Here is a 17,898-nt window from a genome sequence, read left to right as displayed (position 1 = left end):
CGGAAAGCGAAGGTCTCCTCTGTGTTTTAACTTTTTACTAAGACTTACGGAGCTCCGAGAGCTGAAACGAAGAGTCGTGAACCGGAGAGCAGAGGCAGACCCCCGGACACCAAGAGCCCAATCCCGCGGGATGCTGCTCAGTCAGAGGAGAACGAGGTGCAGGGAGATCACCGGACCCACGCCCCACTCTGTGGCTGTGGTAAGAGGGACACCAACAAAGAAGCAGCACCACGCCTTTAGTAAAAATGGTCCATAATAGTAAGGTAAATAGGTAAATTTACTGCAGGGTAAAAGTACAACAGAATGCAGCGGTGTAAAGGCAACATTTAAAGTAATAGCACTTATACTGCTGTTAAGTAAAAGTACAATTTCTGCAGTGTGAAGGTATAAGCGCTGTGAGTGATCTCTTAGAGAAGAAAGTGCTACATAATCACCAGTCCATTTACCATTTACTATGCAAAGTGTCCTATTTCAGAGTAAATCTATAAAGTATTATAGTTGCTGTTGCTTCAGTATTAACCTGCAACGTAACTAAACAGGAGTAGTGGCGTAAGATATGTTTGTGAGTTACAGTGAATAGAATAGATTAGATTAAAAAAGAATAGAATAGAATAGCTCTTTATTGTCACTGTTACAAGAACAATGAAAGGCAGTTTGGCATCTCTCCGTGTGAAGTACACAATAGCGTAAGTAAGTGGGAGTGAGTGTCCAGGTTGCGAGGGGTCTTTGAGGATGATGCTGGCTTTCTTCTGAAGTCTGCCAGGATAAATGTCTCTGAGGGGGGTTAGTGAAGTGCCAATTGCCAGCTCTGCTGCCCTCACCACCCGCTGCAGTTTCCTCTTGTCCTCCAAAGTGCAGCACTTGAACCAGAGTGTGCAGCAGTAGGACAGAAGGCTCTCCATGGTGGAGTAGAAAATATGAATACTACTCCTCACAGTACTGCAGTGTTACTGATGTCAGTTTCTGTCTGTGTGGTTGTTGTTCTGGATCTGTGTGGTGTCTCAGAGAGCCCGGCCTCCTGCTCTGAGGCCTGCAGAGCAGCTGATGCTGCAGAGGCAGAGGCAGGACGCGGCCCGAGACAAAGTGCTGGAGTTCTCCAAGTACCAACAGAGCTGCAACATCAAGACGTCATGGCTGAAAGACACGGAGCAGCGATTCCTGAAAGGAGCCGTGGAGAGGGGAGTCCAAGCTGCCGTGAGCCAGCACGAGACTGACGTCGAGCAGAGGAGACGCAGGTTTGATGACAAAGTCCACCCACAGCACCTTTAGTACTCAGATTACTTTATACTCTGATTACACAACACACATGTAACCTTAGTACCTGCTAATCAAGTGACTTTTTACCGGTTTTCATCATCCAGTATCCCACCTAAAATCAGAGATTATTAAAGCTCAGAATAATAATGCATCATAGTTTTAATCCTCGGCTGTAGTGAGAGTAGAGAGCATGTGGAGGAGAGCCTGGAGATGAGAGAAGAACTGGAGATAAGAGGAATAAGCACACAGGTGGAAAGATAAACATGCAAGCAGCAGATGAAGGTGGATGAGTTTAAATATCTGGGGTCAACCATCCAATGTACAAGGGTGCACAAGATGTGAAGAAGAAAGTGCAAGCAGAGTGGAGGAGAGGAAAACCTCAGAGGAGGTTCATGGATGTAGTGAAGGAGGACATGCAGAGGGTTGGTGTGACAGAGGAGGGTGCTGAGTGGATGGTGGGATACAGTATTTACAGTCTGTGCTTGCTGTGACATCTTTCTCACCCAATTGTGTCCTAAGGCTGGCAGAGCTGCTGGAGGTGGAGGAGCAGCAGTTCCTGCAGGAGATGGAGGAAAAAAAGGAGACAACATTAGAGAAAGAGGCAAAGATGAGAGAGAAAGCCAAAGCGCTGAGACACAAGAGAGAGAGCGAGCGACAGCAGCTGGTGTCTGAGAAACTGGAGCAGCAGTTTAGGTACCCTGCACCCTCCACCTAAACATCCACCGCAGCATGTCTTATAGAGATGGTGATTCACTTTAATTAAATAGCAGAAAACAGTTACAAATATTCATCTCAATTACAAACATTCCCAAGATAAATCATTAATATTAGAGCCAGTGAACTCCCCTGAAGGAATTCATTTCAAACTACTGATTCACACTGGAACAAGTTAAACGGGAGCACAACTCGAGGCAGGAAGCTAGTTTGGCCTACCTGAACTGAAGCTGCTTAAAAACAAGTTCAGAAAGTTAGACTTTAAAATGTTAATGCAGTCCTGTAACCAACATCAGAAAATCCTTTTAATTTTTAATGAATAGTCTCAGCTGTGTGGTTACTGCTGTGCTCAGGGAGCAGTGCGAGGAGCTGCGCAGCATCTGCAGTAGGCTCACGGAGCAGCAGGTGTCCCAGGAGCGAACCGCTCAGGTGAGGAGCCGGCAGGCGCAACAGCGGCGGCAGCAGGAGGAGGACCTGCTCTTCTCTGAACTGTGGGCGGGTGACGGGCGAGCCAAAGAGGAGCTGGAGGGCGCTCGAGCCCAGAGCCGGCGACACAGGAACGAGGAGCAGCGCGGCATCCTGTGCAGGCAGATGGAGGCGGCCGAGCAGCAGAGGCAGCGGGAGAGGGAGCTGAAAGAAGAGGAGGCCCGGCTTCTGGTCTGTTCCTCAGTCATTACAGTCGCACTCATCTCAAATCACCACAAGGGGGAGACACAGCTCACAAACACACACAACCACTGCAGATCATTCTGATGCTTGAACGATGATTTAAAGGGTCATTCTGAGCATGCCCAGGAGCCTCCTGTTCATACACATTCACCTGTGACACATTCACCTTTTGCACATTTGGCAGACGTGGTAACTGAATGTATGATAACTGTGTGGCGTGCAGGCGCAGCAGCGGCAGACGAGCCTCCTGCAGGAGCAGCGGGAGCAGCAGCAGAAGCTCCAAGCACAGCAGGGCCAGCGGCGGCTGCTGGACCATGGTTTAAGGCTGAAGATGAAGCGCCTGGCCCGGGAGCAGCGCGAGGAGCTGGAGCTGGACATGAGCATCCTGCAGGCACTGCTCAAGCAGGAAATAGATGAGAAACAAGGAGCTGCTCAGAGGAAGGTAAGAGAACCTGAACGTCAAGGCCGGATTGAGCCAGGAAATGTAAAATCAATTCTATAAATGATTGTTCTCTTGTTTGTAACACTGGGGTTTAACACAAGATGAGATCTGTGTCCTCTCGAGGATGCTCACAGACTTAGATTGGTGGCTGTTGGACTTCAGTCAGGGCGCTTTTTATCACTGAGTTTGTGAACCACTTCTTTTTTTTTGTGCCGATTATGTAGTTCTGCTGATCTGATTAAGGGATGGCCTCAAACTAGCACTATGGCAGGAAATAGCATTAACATGTCTGAGGTCATGTGTTCAGCTGTAAAAGGTCAGAGAGCACTCTGCTATAAGTGTCTCTGCTCCTGTTCTTCAGTGAGAGAAGGACGGCGCAGCAGACTGCAGGTGGATGCTATGATAGACTGCTTTGGTAATAAAAGAGAACTGAGTGTAAAAGTAAAGCTGACCACGAGCTCTGGGTAGAGACCAGAAGAATGAAGCTGAGAGCTGTTCACCTGCATCAAAAGGATCAGGCTGAGGTGGAATGAGGAGGCTCAGACACGACCGGGTTTAAGTGTTCGATCTCCTGCTGGGAGGAGGCCTCAGTGCAGACACAGGACACACTGCAGAGGTCTGGGGGGTCTGACTACTGCTCCTGAGACCTGAACTTCAGGAACAGCACTCAGAAGATGAATGAACATTATTTGATTGGTGGATGAGTTTTCTGTGCTGTTCCTTCTATGGTTCAGTGACAGATTGATTCTTAGCACTGATCCTCTCAGACAAATTCAAATGACTTCAGTGGAGGAATGAAAATATTCAGGCAGTGTTAGCCACAGTGAGTGCACTTCCTCATTCAGGCCAGCAGGGGGCCTCAGAGCACTGCAGTCAGCTGTAGCTGACACAAGAGTGAACATTGATGAAGCAGGTCAGACATTTACTAAGGACCTGAAGCTGCCTACAAGCTGAAGTTAATCAGTATGGTCTAACACAGAGTAAAGATTAAATTAATGTTTCAAAATTGGAAAAAATGTAAATAAAACGTATTTCTTGTGAGGTGATGAGAATCAAGAAATTCAGATAAAAGATGGAGAACAGTATTTGCAGTTTTCAGCAGCGAAGAGAAAGGTTTTCACTTGTGAATGAACACGAGAACGCACTCATCTGATTTACCACGTGCATGCTTGTGTGTGTGTGTGTGTGTGTGTGTGTGTGTGTGTGTGTGTGTGTGTGTGTGTGTGTGTGTGTGTGTGTGTGTGTGTGTGTGTGTGTGTGTGTGTGCATTCAGGCGGAGCTGCGTGAGGAGCAGCGCAGGTACCGAGAGTATCTGTTCGAGGAGCTGCAGAGACAGAGGAAAGAGGAGGAGGAGATGGAGCAGCTGATAGAGGAGCAGCTGAAGGAGGTCTGGGCTAAACGAGAGGAGAAGAGCCGGCTGGAGAGGGAGGCCAGGAAGAGGCTGATAGAGGAGGTGATGGAGGCGCAGCACCTGCAGATCCAGAACAAATGTGAGGCAGTTTTTATACTTCGGTTTGAATTCTTTAATCGTTTCAGTGTTTAAATGCTCACTTAATGTGTGTGTGTGTGTGTGTGTGTGTGTGTGTCTGCGTCTGTGTGTCTGTGCACTCCAGTGTATGCTAATCTGCAGAAACAAGCCCAGGTGAAAAAGGAGTGTGAGGAGCTGGAGCGAGTTATCGAGGAGGAGAATCAGAAGGAGGAGGAGGAGAAGAGACGGTAGGTCAGCAAACGGCCGAGTGCTGTTCGTGTGTCTGATATCCGTGTGTCTGACTTACTGTCTGTCCGTCCCACAGGCAGAAGCAGGCAGCTGGAGCATACCAAGCCGACCTCCGTGCTCAGATGCAGCAGCAGCAGCAGCTCCACTCAGAGCTGAAGGCTCAGGAGCAGCGGGAGCACCAGCAGGGCCTGTTGCTGGAGCAGCTCCTCAGCACCAAGAAAGAGCACATACTGTCCAGATTTATGTCCCACAGTGCTGGCACCCACCCTTTTAGGAGAGTGGAGGTCTCCAGGTCTGCACCCCGGACCCGGCTTACAGACTACTGAACCTCCACAGTTTAATTGGGGGACGGGGTGTGTATCAGGTTTCCTCCACGTGTATTTTGTTTGGATGTTTCTCTTTTATTTAACACACAAAATTCATTAAAAAGAGTGATTTCAAGAGAAGTTTTAGTCTGGTTATGTTTCTGTGAAGCTGTTCAGACTATTTAAATTTAAAGAAATTGAATCACAGCTGAAAAAAGTTTGGAATACAGAAAAATAACACTTAATACCTAAGCTCATGTTGGTATTAATAACAGCGGTTCTCTGAAGCAGTTTTATTTATATCATGATAATAAACACCTGAAGTAGGTGACAGAGTTGTGCTGCTTTGGTTTGCCCTTTAAATGCTTCACTGTGAAGTGACTGATGGGGTGGGTGATGTCAGAGGAGCCTGTTTGTGATTCACACTCTCTGTTGGGTAATATTTACTGAAGGAGAGGGAAGAGAGCCACATTACAAAACATCTCAGTCTTTTATTGTGAAAGAATCGTCATGTGGTAAAAAGAAAATAAGCAACAGCAGCAGTTTGATGTAACTGGGTGACTCACTGTAAACCATCTCTAATAATTATAAATGACTCTTCTTTATGAACATCACTGCAAGCTGCTGACAGAAGACTCTCCGGATGAAGCTCCAGCTCAGCAAGCATCACGTCTTTAATGTATTTAATGAACAGGTAACACTTAACATGAAGGTGCACATACTCACCTTTCTTTTTCTGTTTATTAGCAGCATATTGGTTCTTCGTTATAAAGCGCTTATTTTATTCGAACCTCATCCTACATGACTATATTCAGGTAGGATGGGAGGTTTAAGCAGAATAAATGGATAAAACTATTTGACTGTTTTTTGAAGATCGCTCCAAATGGCTTTTGCATTACCTTTGGTAGACATGTGACCTCCTCTTCTGGCGGAGTTTGTACCCGGCCTCTTTTTCATATATTTGTCATTAATAATCTGCTGTGTTGTTTGGATTACACACTATGAAAATGTCTCGATCCTAAGATCCTAAGCCTGACTCCATTAAGTCAGTCCAAGAATCGTTCACACTAGTTTTCCTTTAACGTTCCCTTTATGCGGGGCCCAAAACCACCTCTTTGCCCGGGGCCATGCTTAGCGTTTAATCCGGCCCTACTGTAATGCTGTCACTTTGCATATGCTTACATCATTGTTACAAATCACTAATTGGAGAAGTTAATGAGTATTTAATGTACACTAGAGTCTGTTACTAACAACATACTGTTGCTGCTTGTGTTAATAAAGTTTTTCAATCATCATCTTAAGGAAATGTCACACTAACACACTCTGACACATGCTGAGGTTTTCATGGGTAAACTTGTGCAAGCACAAATAAACTCTGCATCATTTAATCATTACATCATAGCTGGAGGTGGGATGGACAGAATAACATGAACACCTCAGCAAGACCACAGTGGTTTTTTTGGGGGGTTTTTTAAGAATGCTGAGAAATAGCAAAACAATCACCTGAAGTTCAAAATGACTTTTAAAAAAAACGGTCTCTGCATGCCTGAACTCACCTGAACAACATATTTAACTCAATATTTTCATTTATTTCAGTTCATCTTTGTTTCACCTGATCATGTTTGTAAACCAAACATAAACTGTATATCAAAGATGGACACAGCATATAGGTCAGTAAAGTGAAGCATTGCATTACTCCTACTATGCAGGAAAAAGAAGTAAAAAAGGAGTCTGACTGAATAGAACTCTGTGACAAAATGAGTCTACTGCTCACCTGATCTCTGACCTCAGTGAATTTTTCTTCAAACTCCACCCTTTCCTCTAAATATGGTTGCTTCTGGTCCCACAGAAAGTAACATGGCAGCTGCCAAATGGCTAAGAAGTAAGCTTGAAACACTTGTTGCTGTTCCTCAGCACACCTCTGAAAACTGGTGAAAGAAATCAGCTCATCCAAAGCTCTGAATCATGCACAGCTACGCTTGTAGAGTCAAAGAGTAAAAAATGCTTACATGTTTATACTGTCCATTTTCTTGTGTAACTAACTGTGTCTCTATTGCACAGACTGACCACAGGACTGAACAGTGATTTGTGCAGCACCAGTAAAGATTATTTTGAACTGTTAATAGTGCACAGCTCCTCTGTTCCCAGAATGAAACAAGGCTGGAAAACAGTGACATGAATGCTAGTGCCACATTATATTTCACTGATGTCAGAGGAGCACAGGTTCAGGAACATTAATGAAAGTCACAGGACTGTCAGCCTGTGGTGAGATTTCTTCTTCCGTGTGCAGCCTGTTGAAGTTCTCTGTTGTTCTTTTTCACGCTTGTGTTTCACAGCCTTCACGGCTGTGGCAGCGTGATAAAGCCTGTTGTGGGTGGACCGGCGTCTTGTCAGACTCATGTGCAGGTAAACACCTCATACCAGCAGAAGGAGTGGTTTGGGAGTGGACTCATTAGCTGAGTAAGAATAATAGCTGTGCTCAGACAGGTCTGAGACGAGCTGCTGCTTCCCACAATCACTGTCACAGGATCTAATGCAGCTTATTTCAGCACATGAGGATCTATTTATCAGCCGGAGAGGATGAGCGGAGATTATTACCCCTACTCCAAGGTAAAGGACCTGTTATTGCCTCTGTACTCACTGTAAGAGCTCATATCTGTGGTTAATGTTCACACAAAATATTCTCTATAACGTTCACTATCAGCCTGTCGGCATTACACAACATCTCTGATAACAGACACACTTTACTGATGTGTTATCAGAAGGAAAGGTCTGACTTACATAAGAACATTTTATGTAAAACCAGCTTTATACTCTCACATTTTATGTCTGTGAGGAGATATTACAGGAAATATAAATGTTATGGGTGGTGGTGCATGAAGGTCAAATATCCTTCTCTGGCTCGATAGACTTTTTAGTTTGACCTTGTTTGTGAGAGATTTATCAACATGTCTGAAGAGAAAAGGATAAATTAGTTAGTTGAAGGATTCTTAGAGGCCTGAATGAGACACAAAGAAAGCAGCCAAAAATCCTAATTTCCCATACTGCAGCTGGATAGTCTTACTGCACTGAAGCAAAACATTCACATTGACAAAGACCCAAAATGTTGAAGCAGTTTAGAGCGTAGTGCTCTTTCAGTGATGAAGTATTACTATAATCTAAGCAAAAGTACTATATTTTTAATAATGTGACTGGAGCTCATTTACTTTCTATGCTACTGTGTAGCTTCATCTGTAATAACAGGACATAATTTCTCTCCAGATTCAGATTTTTAGATTTATGTCTACAAAGTCTCACGCACAGACTGGTTTTAGGCACCCTTTGGTTTTGAATCCTGCTGTGTTAGCTTTTTGTTTCTGGAGTGACCACATTTAGATGAGGTGGTGGAGTGCAAACAGACCAGCTAATGCTAGTTAGCATGTTAGCACTAAGTTACATTCCTTGAATTTTGGCGATCTGTGACAATAATTAACCTCACAGCAGCCATGATATTGGTCAGATAATTGCCTCCAACAGCACAAACACAGAGGTCCTGTTATCTAGCAGACAGCTAGCTGCTACAGCCACCCCCACCCCCACCACCATATTAAAGCAAACTGTAATAATTAGATCAAACCCAACAGTCTTCACAAAGTCAGCAAGGATGAAATAGGTTGTAGTAACAAAACAGTTTCCTGTATCAGCCTGTAAACATGCTATTTCTGCAGTAAAGCCAACCATTTTAACATGGGAGACTATGGGGACTGACTCAATGCTGGAGTCTCAAGTGGCCATTAGGGGAACTGCAGCTGTGCAGGCTGATGCTTCTTCTTGCCACAGTCTAGGAAATTCCTCCTGGCAGTTATTTAAAAGACTGAATTAACAGTAATAACAGAAATTCCACATCAGTGATCACCAAGACATAAAAACTACACAGTCTTTAGTCTACAAGCTTCAGAGGTTTGAAGGCTTTATCCCAAAATAAGGTTTAATGGTGTTTTGTTTGTGTTTGTTTTTTTGCAGGCTAACTGACACACACAGGTTACAGGTTACAGGATTACAGCTGGTGTGACATGTTTGCTGGTTTCAGCCTACAGTGTAACCCCTACTGTAAAATAAATGGATTTATACGGAGCGCCGCAGGGGACATGGGAGAAAAAAAAATTAAGACAGACTTTTGCGAGATCTCGCAAAACTTTTAGCCGCATTCTTCGGACGCCGGCTCGAAGCCGACCGGGAGGTCGAGACACGAGTCGAGGCACGATTCCTCCCGGCTGTAGTAGGTCTCGACCTCCCGTTAGCTCGAAGCTAACGGGAAGAATGCGGCTAAAACTTTTGCGAGATCCCGAGTTTGTTTTGCGAGATCTCGCAAAAGTCCGTCTTAATTTTTTTTTCTCCCATGTCCCCTGCGGGGCTCAGTAGATTTATAAAGTACATGATTTGCATTTAAAAATAGAAAGAAACATAAAAATTATTAAGTACACACCAGGTGTTAACACAGGATTTATTTACATCCCACCTCATTATTACACTTTTGATTGGTCTGGCCTCTTTCTGGTTCCACTGCATTCAGTTTTTGTGGTCAATTTAAACACAAAGAGTTGAAGTGGAACAAAGCCTCTTAAGCCCCAACGCCCCCTGATACGGGGGCAAAAGGCTGGAGATCAGTTAGGCTTGGGGCTTAAGAGGTTAAGGTGTGGAAAGAATGAGACGACACGTTTGGATGAATGCTGTCAGGTGAGGAGGCGTGGACGAGCGTTAAATGATTAATTCTCACAGTGTGCAGCCTGTTTGCTTTCATGTCTGTTCGTCTTCTCTTTGTGGCTGATTGTTTGACATTCTGGTTGTCATTCTGAAGCCTTCATGAAAAGATAATCAAAAAAAACAAAACAAAAGAAAGATTAAAAATACAAAATCAAAGTTCCTCTGAGGGTAGTTCTCTTATCGACCAAATGATGGTGCTATTGTGACAGCACCACAATTCCAATATTTTGCAATGCTTACTTAGACCACCAATTTCGTTTTGTTTGTTTTTAATTATATTTTTTTACTTTTTTTATTATATTCAACTAATTGCTGTTTATATTGTTTTATTTACTATTGAATTAGCATCCCTTAGTGGTAAAACTGGTACAAGGTCAGTAGTTTGCATTTGGAATATTGACCTTTATAAACAGATTTGGTTGCAACTAGATGAAATATTAAAGAATTACAGATGTTTGACCATTAAAGTGGCCACACCCACAAAGGTGTGTCAGCTAATCACAGAAAAGAAGTTTTAGGTTTTTAGAGGTCATTTGATTATAATATATACAAAATTTGGTGAATAGTGGAAGAATATCGGAGAGAAGGCAGAAAAAAGTATGTTTTTGTTTTATGTATTTATGTTACCAATGAACTTCTCATAACTTGGAGGTTTCCTTCCTGCTCCATAGATGGCTCTGAATTACCGTGAGAAAGACTGCAAGTCATATATGTTGTTTTATTACAGTTCATACAGATGATTGATGCTGGATTTGCAATAAGTGAAATAAAAGTGGGACTTTAGTTTAGAGAAGCAGGTGGGATTATTTTAGTGGTTTTGCTCCATTCACCTAGACCCATACAAATAATTCTATATACTGGAATAAACAGGCAGTGGAATTGATGCCAATTTCCACTGGATCCACAAACAGAATCAGTCTTGTAGATCTGTACCAGGTCTGACTGTGTGAGGCAGTGAATTTTGGAGATGCTGTCATAGTGTTAATACTTTTACAGGGATGGTATTCATAGAAATTCAAATAAAATGTTAACTTGGGAATTTTTTTTTTTTAAATGGACCCTCCAGGTTTCTCTCAGGACCCTGTGTGGGGATCCACGCCTCATGTTGAAGCACCCTGCGTAGTGTGTGTATGTATGTGTGTGTGTGGTTGAAACCTGGCTTGGAGCCAGGGATCAGCCAATCAGCGGGCAGTGTGGGGAAAACACGGCTGTCAGGAAGAACAGGCCTCCTCCCTCCCTCCACCTGCGGGTCGCTTCAGGCTTTTCGTTTCCGTTTTTCTGGATTTCGGGATCCTTCTTCCGGTTAGAACCCTTTTCATCGGCTCTGAGTTTACCCTGAAGTACCCGAGGGTTCGTTTTTACCGGAGGAAACAGCAGCGGGAGCGCGCTCCTTCGGACCGACGCTACACCGAACAAAGTGACCGAAACTCGGCCAGACACCTGCTGCGGGGCATGCGCACTGGAAAGTCTCTGCTGGTTTAGGACCGAACCGGAGCGCAGAGGGACTCTAATGGATCATTAATGGACACAAGAGGAGCTTATTAGTGTAGTTTGATCCACCGGGGAGGCACGATGTCCGTGAACGAGCTGTACACGAAGGTGAGTTTACTTTTCACCTGGAACAGACAAACGCGCACCTGCTGGAGCAGCTCCAGCCCGAACCCCGTCACTTACGTCGCCTTTAGACGCTCAGGACTCACCTGCACTAAACTCTGAGGATGATTTATGTTACACCCGACACACAAACCAGACAGCACGGTGTTTATTCAGATTTTAAAGAGATGAGTCACCTGTTGGGACTTAGTGTTGGAACATTAGTTCATGGCGCTGCGGGTGGAGAGTGAAGTAACGTTGGAGCTATATGTGATTATTTGGCCTGAATGTAAGAGAAGAACAGGTAAAGCCTGGATAACGCAAACTAAAGAGATTTTTCCTCAGAAATTCCACAGAGTGCACACTTTAGTGTAAAATGGCTAATTTTTGAAAGGAGTCTTGCGTGCGGCTGAGCGGACAGGTGCAGGAGGCGCAGATTTGAGTTAGAAAGGACCCGTGTTGGATTTCAGAGTGGTTCACAGGACTCAAGCTGTCTGTGAGGCCGTGCTGGACGGTTTCTGTGATCAGGGCATTATCACTGGTTGAATAAACCTTCAGAGCGAGACCGGAAGCTGGTTTTCTGCTGGTTGTTTGAACCTGTTATCAGCCTGGAAAAGCAGCATTATTACACTCACTGATGATTCATCACTCAGATCACTGACAGCCCATCATCTGCTCACCTGCACGTCAGTGATTAATGATTAAAGCTCGTTTTCTACAATGAGCAACAAAAGAAAATCAGAGATGAAGCCATTGTCTTATCTAATGTCTTCATCCTTCAGCCACACACACACTCGCACACACACATGCAGTCAGATCATTAAATTTGTTGTTTGTCTTCCAACTTAATTTTCTTCAGCATCATAAACCGACAGGCAGAAATGGGAGAGAGAATAAAAACATAAAACAGCTGATGAGCAACAGGAAGAAAATGCCCAGACCAAAACAAAACAAAACAAAATTTTAAAAAAAAAAGGATAAAAGCAGAGAGACTCTAATGCATTGTGGGGATTGTAGGATTCAGCAGTGTTGTGGGTTCAGTCAGGCCAGGCTCCGTTCATCCTCTGATGGTTGGATTTCTTTGATTCGAGGATTGGACTTAGTTGTGTTCTACTCTTTAATCTGAGCTTTGCTTCCAGTCTAATCGGTGACTCTTTATTAACTCAGCAGGAACCTGTTTGAATGTTCATGAACTTGTTAACCTCACCTCAGCTTGAGTGAAACCTCTGCTCAATCAGGCTGTCTGAAATCTGAGACGCAAAGACTAAATGAGCTTCCTCCTGCAGCAGAACTCACTGTAGTCCCACCTGTAGTCCTTCAGTCTGTACCGTCTCCTGGACCACTGTAATCAGGCAGAAAAGTGTCTTGTTACGTCAGCGTTCACAGCAGGGGGAAAGTTATGAGTTTACTTTTGTTCTTTTTTTTTCTGAGATCTTTCTGTGAGAGATGAGAGTTAAAGCTTTTAAAATGTGAGGACGTTTTGTTTTGTGATCTTGGTCTCGGCTTTATTCTCTGTGCTGGAGTTCAGTGAGTCTTCTTCCTCATGCTGTTATGAGAAGAAAGTAACTCAGAAGCCAACTTTAATCTGATGATACTTCCTTTTATTACATGCTGTTGATAATGATGGCCTTGACTCTGACACCAGACGTACTTTTAACTGTCGTTATTTTGTAGAGCTCTTCTGCACCAAACTCACTTTGACTTTTGGACCTTTCAGTTTGAACTGAAGCAAAATTTCATGTGAACTGTGAGGAAGTGACAGCAGGATCTGTGAGAAGTTAGCAGCTTAGGTTAGGTAAGACTGTAGGCTAAAGTTAGCCTACATCTTCAAATTGTGTTGCTGGGATGTTTCCACAGTTCATTTTTATATAGCTGTAGCTTCTAACTAAAAAGCACATTTGGAAGTTTCCATGTTTTATGTTGTTTTGAGTCACTGAAACACTTTTCTTTCATCATTTTTAATTTATGTGACGTCACAAACTCTGACTGCGACAGTTGTTGTAACAGATGTTGGTGTCAGGATGAAAACCTCATTTTAAAGGCGTCATAATTGGGAGAAAAAAGGGGGAAATGAGCTGCAGCAGCACCTGTAGGCTGGACGCTGGATCAGCTAGATTTTAAAAAGCTAACTGTAAATAATGACGGCAGGCTGTAGGTATGTTCAGAGGACAGGAGAGAGGTGCACACCTGTCATCACACCTGTTCACATGTTTAACCTGTGGGCACAGAGTCTGTGTTCCTGCAGCAGTAACAGTGAGATCTGTGAAGCTTGTCCATGTGTACGTGCTGCTGAGTACAGCTGCTGCTCCTCTACACTGAAAGGAGGCAGTTGAAGCGGCTAAATCATCTGACCAGCACGCCTCCTGTTCACCTCCACGGTGTTATTTTTCATGTATCGGGGAGGACACCCCAGGACAGACCAGGACACTGCAGAGATTATATCTTCCTGCTGGCTTAGAAAGGGTGGAGGAGGAGGGTGGGCTTCTCTGCTTAGATCGCTGCCCCTGAGATTAGGAGCACCGGCTTTCTTTCAGTCTTACAAATACCAATCACATCGTAAAAATTAACAGAAACTATCAAAATATAAACCAAAAAAATCACGACATCTCTGGAATGGAACCAAAACTGAAAAGTAAAAACTAAATAACAACACACGTGCAGGCGTAACCCTGAAGTCCATTCAGCTTTCAGTCGGTCATGTTTAATATTGTTTTACAAACAGTGAAGTTCAGTCACGTGAACATTTCTGACAGCAGCACTTTTCTACATCCTTCACATTCAGCTGTAACCTCTCTTTTTAACCCCTGTCTGAGAAACTGCCACTGTTTAGATGTGATCACCCAAAGCCAGCGAGGACAGGCACCATGCAACCCCACCCCCCTGCTACCCTGCAGAGGAGGAGTGGTTGGATTGAATGATGGAGACTCACTCAGGAGAAGTCGTCGTCTTCTGCTGTGCATGCCGGGATTAGCTGAGATTAATTACAGCTCGTTAGTCGCAGTTCTGCTCCGAGGACAGCGTGAGCGTATGTTTCAGATTAGAATCAGACGCAGATTTCTGACTGTGTGTGTGTGTGTGTGTGTGTGTGTGTGTGTGTGTGTGTGTGTGTGTGTGTGTGTGTGTGTGTGAGTCAGCTCTGATCTGTAATCCTCCTCCTGGGCTCGGTGGTCCGCTTCACTAAGTGGGGCCACTTTGAACCTCATCAGACTGAGTAATCTGGTATTTGGGGGGAGGGTTTCCACCTGCAGCTCCACCTGTGCTCAGCTGAGTCATGATTGCTGGGCTCTCCAAGAGGGTTTGTGTTATCAGGGTGATCTCAGAGTGATGCTGGTCTAGAGTGGGAATCTGCTGGACTCAGATCCAGGACTCTGCTGAGGCTGCTGAGTCAGAGCAGATCAGGCCTGCAGTGGGACGAGTTTCTTTACTCATTAATCTGATTGACAATCTGATTAATCTTAACAATTGTTGATCACCAAGTGGTCAGAGTGTCTTCCAGAATCCAGAGAGCTGCGGTTTAAACTCGGACGGTTCTCTCCTTTTTCTCGCACTTTGATGATCAGGGCAGCAGTGACTTCGCTCCATGTCGGACTTTTATTATTCTGTTTTTGTATGCTTGTTGTTCTCTCTAGCAGCTCAGTCATTTCCCACTAAGCTGTATTGACCAGCTGATTATGTGATTATGGCTCCATAATGACCTAAAACAAGAAGTCTGAAAGTCTTTATGAATTTACATTACTGGTATTTTGGATCCTTCCATCTCTGAGGAAGCTGCATCTTCGCACTACAGATTGTAAAATCAAAAATACTGAGTTCCTGCATCAGGTACCGAAGGGTCAGGGGTCACAGGGATAAAGATTCTGGAAAGATGACAGACTCAGTTTCACGCATTTATTTTGCCATGTCAGTAATTTATTTATTATCATTGGCAAACTAAAGTAGGCCACACATCTCATATTAACTTTGACTCTTGGGACTCAGAATCGATATTTTTGATGTTTTGATCATTTTTCTTTTGTTCATTGGTGAATATTAATAGTTCTCATTAAATCTTTCTGGTGCTGGTTGTGGCTGGAGTTTTTTCCGCTGAGGTGATGAAGCAGCTTTGTTATGTTTGCTGTCTTCATTACAAAATGTTGAGTCTGTCTGCACCTCAATATTTAGTGATTCAGAGTTTTGTTCATTAGGCACTGTGGGTTTATTTTCATTTTTTTCCCTGGAGTCGAGTATTTTTTATTTCTTTTTTTTAATAATGTGACATAAACCCTTCCAGAGCCGGCGTCTGTCTCACTCAGTTCTGCTGTTTGGGGTTTTGTCAGTCAGCTATTCCAGCTGTTAAATGTATTTATTGGTCTGCTGTTTTGAAGCAGTTAATAACAGACTGTTACACATGCAGGTAATTATTTGTATCCGGAAAGAAGTCTGTGTGATTTCTGATAAATGTGGGTGGAGCTGTCCTGCTGGTGGATTTACATGTTGCTGTGGGTCTGTGAGGAAGCAGGAAACAAACAGACTGCATCTCTCTCCTCCTGAGCTGCAGCTCTCTGGTTCCCACTGCTGTCAGCGCTCGGCTAGCGCTGCAGCTGCTGGATGAATGGAGCGTGCTGTCCAGCTCACAGAAACCCTGAAGACTCATGAATGTGTCTGTGATTAGCACTAAACCTCTGCACTCACCTGTCTCACATATTATAAACAAAATGCAGGTGAACTCTTAGATGAATCAAGTGCACTTAAGTATTTAAAAACTAAAATATTTTTTGATTTATGTTTTGGACACTGCCTCAGCCTGCCAACAGACCCTCTCTGCAGGTGGATGGAGCGTCTGTAGATCCCTACATTCTGCCAGCAGAGAGCCATGTTCACTCACATAACCCATCCAGAGAGATGACAGGTGGAAACTCTTCTTGTCAGAACCCCGCCCACTTCAATGGGGGCCTGATAAGAAGAGTTTCCACCTGTCTTTGGATGATTTGGATGAAGATCAGAGCATGATTAATAAACGGTCTCATTCCACCCTGGCGGCTCACTGATGATGTCACCTCCGGTCACAAACCAATCAAGCTAACACTATCATTCACCTTAACCTGCTAAGTGTTTGCGTTTGTCCAGTTTAGCCTGTCATAGGCATCTCCACCTGCGTGTCAATCATTTTTACCACGTGCGTTCCTGCAGGTAAACTAACAAATCTGGCAGAGCAAACTTCTACACAAAGATCTGACTTCTGTCGCATTTATCAAAGAGATTTATTATCTCTTTGTTCTGATGTTTGCTTCTCAAACATAAATGTTTCCTTTAAGTTTGTAGTGACAGAATCCAGTGATCCTGAACTCGGTGAATGTTTGTTTGATATAATAATTAAAGGCTTTCAGTTTAATGTTGTTATTAGCATTAGGCAGAACTGCTGAATGCTGACAGTTGAGGTGACCATGTTTGAACTGTTATTGCTGATTAACTGTACACTTCACGGTGTACTGATGGTTATGGTTTCTGTAACTTTTGTCTGTGTGTTAGAGTGTTTTTCTCCGAGCGTGGAGTTTGAGGTGGAGGAAGCTGGTTGTTTGAAAACAGAGTCCACTAATCCTGTAACCAATCTAACTTCTGTTCCTCACTGATGAGGCTGGAAGCAGAAGTTCAATTCAATTTTATCGATAGAGCCTCAAATCACAACGACAGACGCCTCAAGGTTTATGTATTGTATATGCTTTATATCGTAAGGGAGATCCTATGATAATGCATACAGACCCCCTATCACAGAACCATAGCGGGGGGGGGGGGGGGGGTGCTGTAGCATAATGGACAGGCTTTTGACAGGGCTCCCACACAAACGCAGAGATGAAGCATCACCAAATATGTTTCCAAACCAACCTTCCAAGCCAAAGACTAGAAAATATGGTGAAGCAGATCTTCCCTTTGGCTTCACCTACACAAGTGCCAAGTTAGGTCTCTGCGACAGAATTAGTTTCCCCTGCGTCGGGAGCAGCGCTGGGCTCTCCAAATCACGGACAAACAGTATCCCACATTCTTGATTTTTAGTTCACAAACACTTGTTGTAATGACTAACTACTCCTGACATTTTGGAGATGTTAGCTCTTTATACAGTAAAGTTACAGCTGGATACAAATAATATCAGGCTGATCCTGCCACGATTTGTTCCCTCGGTTCAAATCGCGGACAAACAGGATCCCACAGCTGTTTGTTTTTTGAACCGATTTTCCACAGAGAGGCATTTTTTGAAAAATGTATTGATAGCAATGTTGAATATTATTACACATTGAAAAAAAACAACAACAACTACATGTAAAATAATCACACCGTGCCTCTGCCTTTCTAAATGGAGGGACAGTAACTGCGTGTATATGTAAGCGTGTAAAACCTGCAGATAGTCAGATTAACAGTATTTTGTCTCTATCTGCCATTCTGCAATTCATCTCATGTAAACAATAATGTGGCGCACAGCGTGA

At 43.8% G+C, this 17,898-nt stretch overlaps 2 protein-coding genes across 5 annotated transcripts in view; both read left to right on the top strand.

Moving 5' to 3' along the window:
* The first annotated feature begins 89 nt into the window (after positions 1-89).
* On the top strand, positions 90-5,356 carry cfap53 (cilia and flagella associated protein 53). 2 transcript variants are annotated; one of them, XM_082542898.1, is made up of 8 exons: positions 90-199; positions 1,006-1,235; positions 1,777-1,950; positions 2,325-2,628; positions 2,864-3,082; positions 4,356-4,572; positions 4,696-4,798; positions 4,876-5,354. In XM_082542898.1, the coding sequence occupies exons 1-8, from the start codon at positions 131-133 to the stop codon at positions 5,123-5,125; spliced, it is 1,566 nt and encodes a 521-aa protein (XP_082399024.1). In that variant the 5' UTR covers positions 90-130; the 3' UTR covers positions 5,126-5,354. The 2 variants fall into 2 exon arrangements, with proteins under 2 accessions (XP_082399024.1, XP_082399025.1); XM_082542899.1 differs by having other exon boundaries at positions 172-263; positions 4,876-5,356.
* A 2,235-nt stretch (positions 5,357-7,591) lies between these two features.
* myo5b (myosin VB) overlaps positions 7,592-17,898 on the top strand; it is a 47,473-nt gene continuing 37,166 nt past the window's right edge. For 2 of the 3 annotated variants that reach the window (XM_082542857.1, XM_082542856.1), the window contains exon 1: positions 7,592-7,714. In XM_082542857.1, coding sequence (XP_082398983.1) covers positions 7,685-7,714 — 30 coding nt within the window. In that variant the 5' untranslated portion in view covers positions 7,592-7,684. Of the gene's footprint in view, positions 7,715-10,913; positions 11,447-17,898 lie in introns of all 3 variants that reach the window. The other variant, XM_082542858.1, reaches the window with a different exon arrangement.

This window comes from Aulonocara stuartgranti (assembly GCF_965226115.1).
Source record: "Aulonocara stuartgranti genome assembly, chromosome: 7".
Taxonomy (NCBI): domain Eukaryota; kingdom Metazoa; phylum Chordata; class Actinopteri; order Cichliformes; family Cichlidae; genus Aulonocara; species Aulonocara stuartgranti.
Note: the sequence above shows the minus strand (reverse complement) of the source record. Positions and strands in the feature narration are given on the sequence as shown.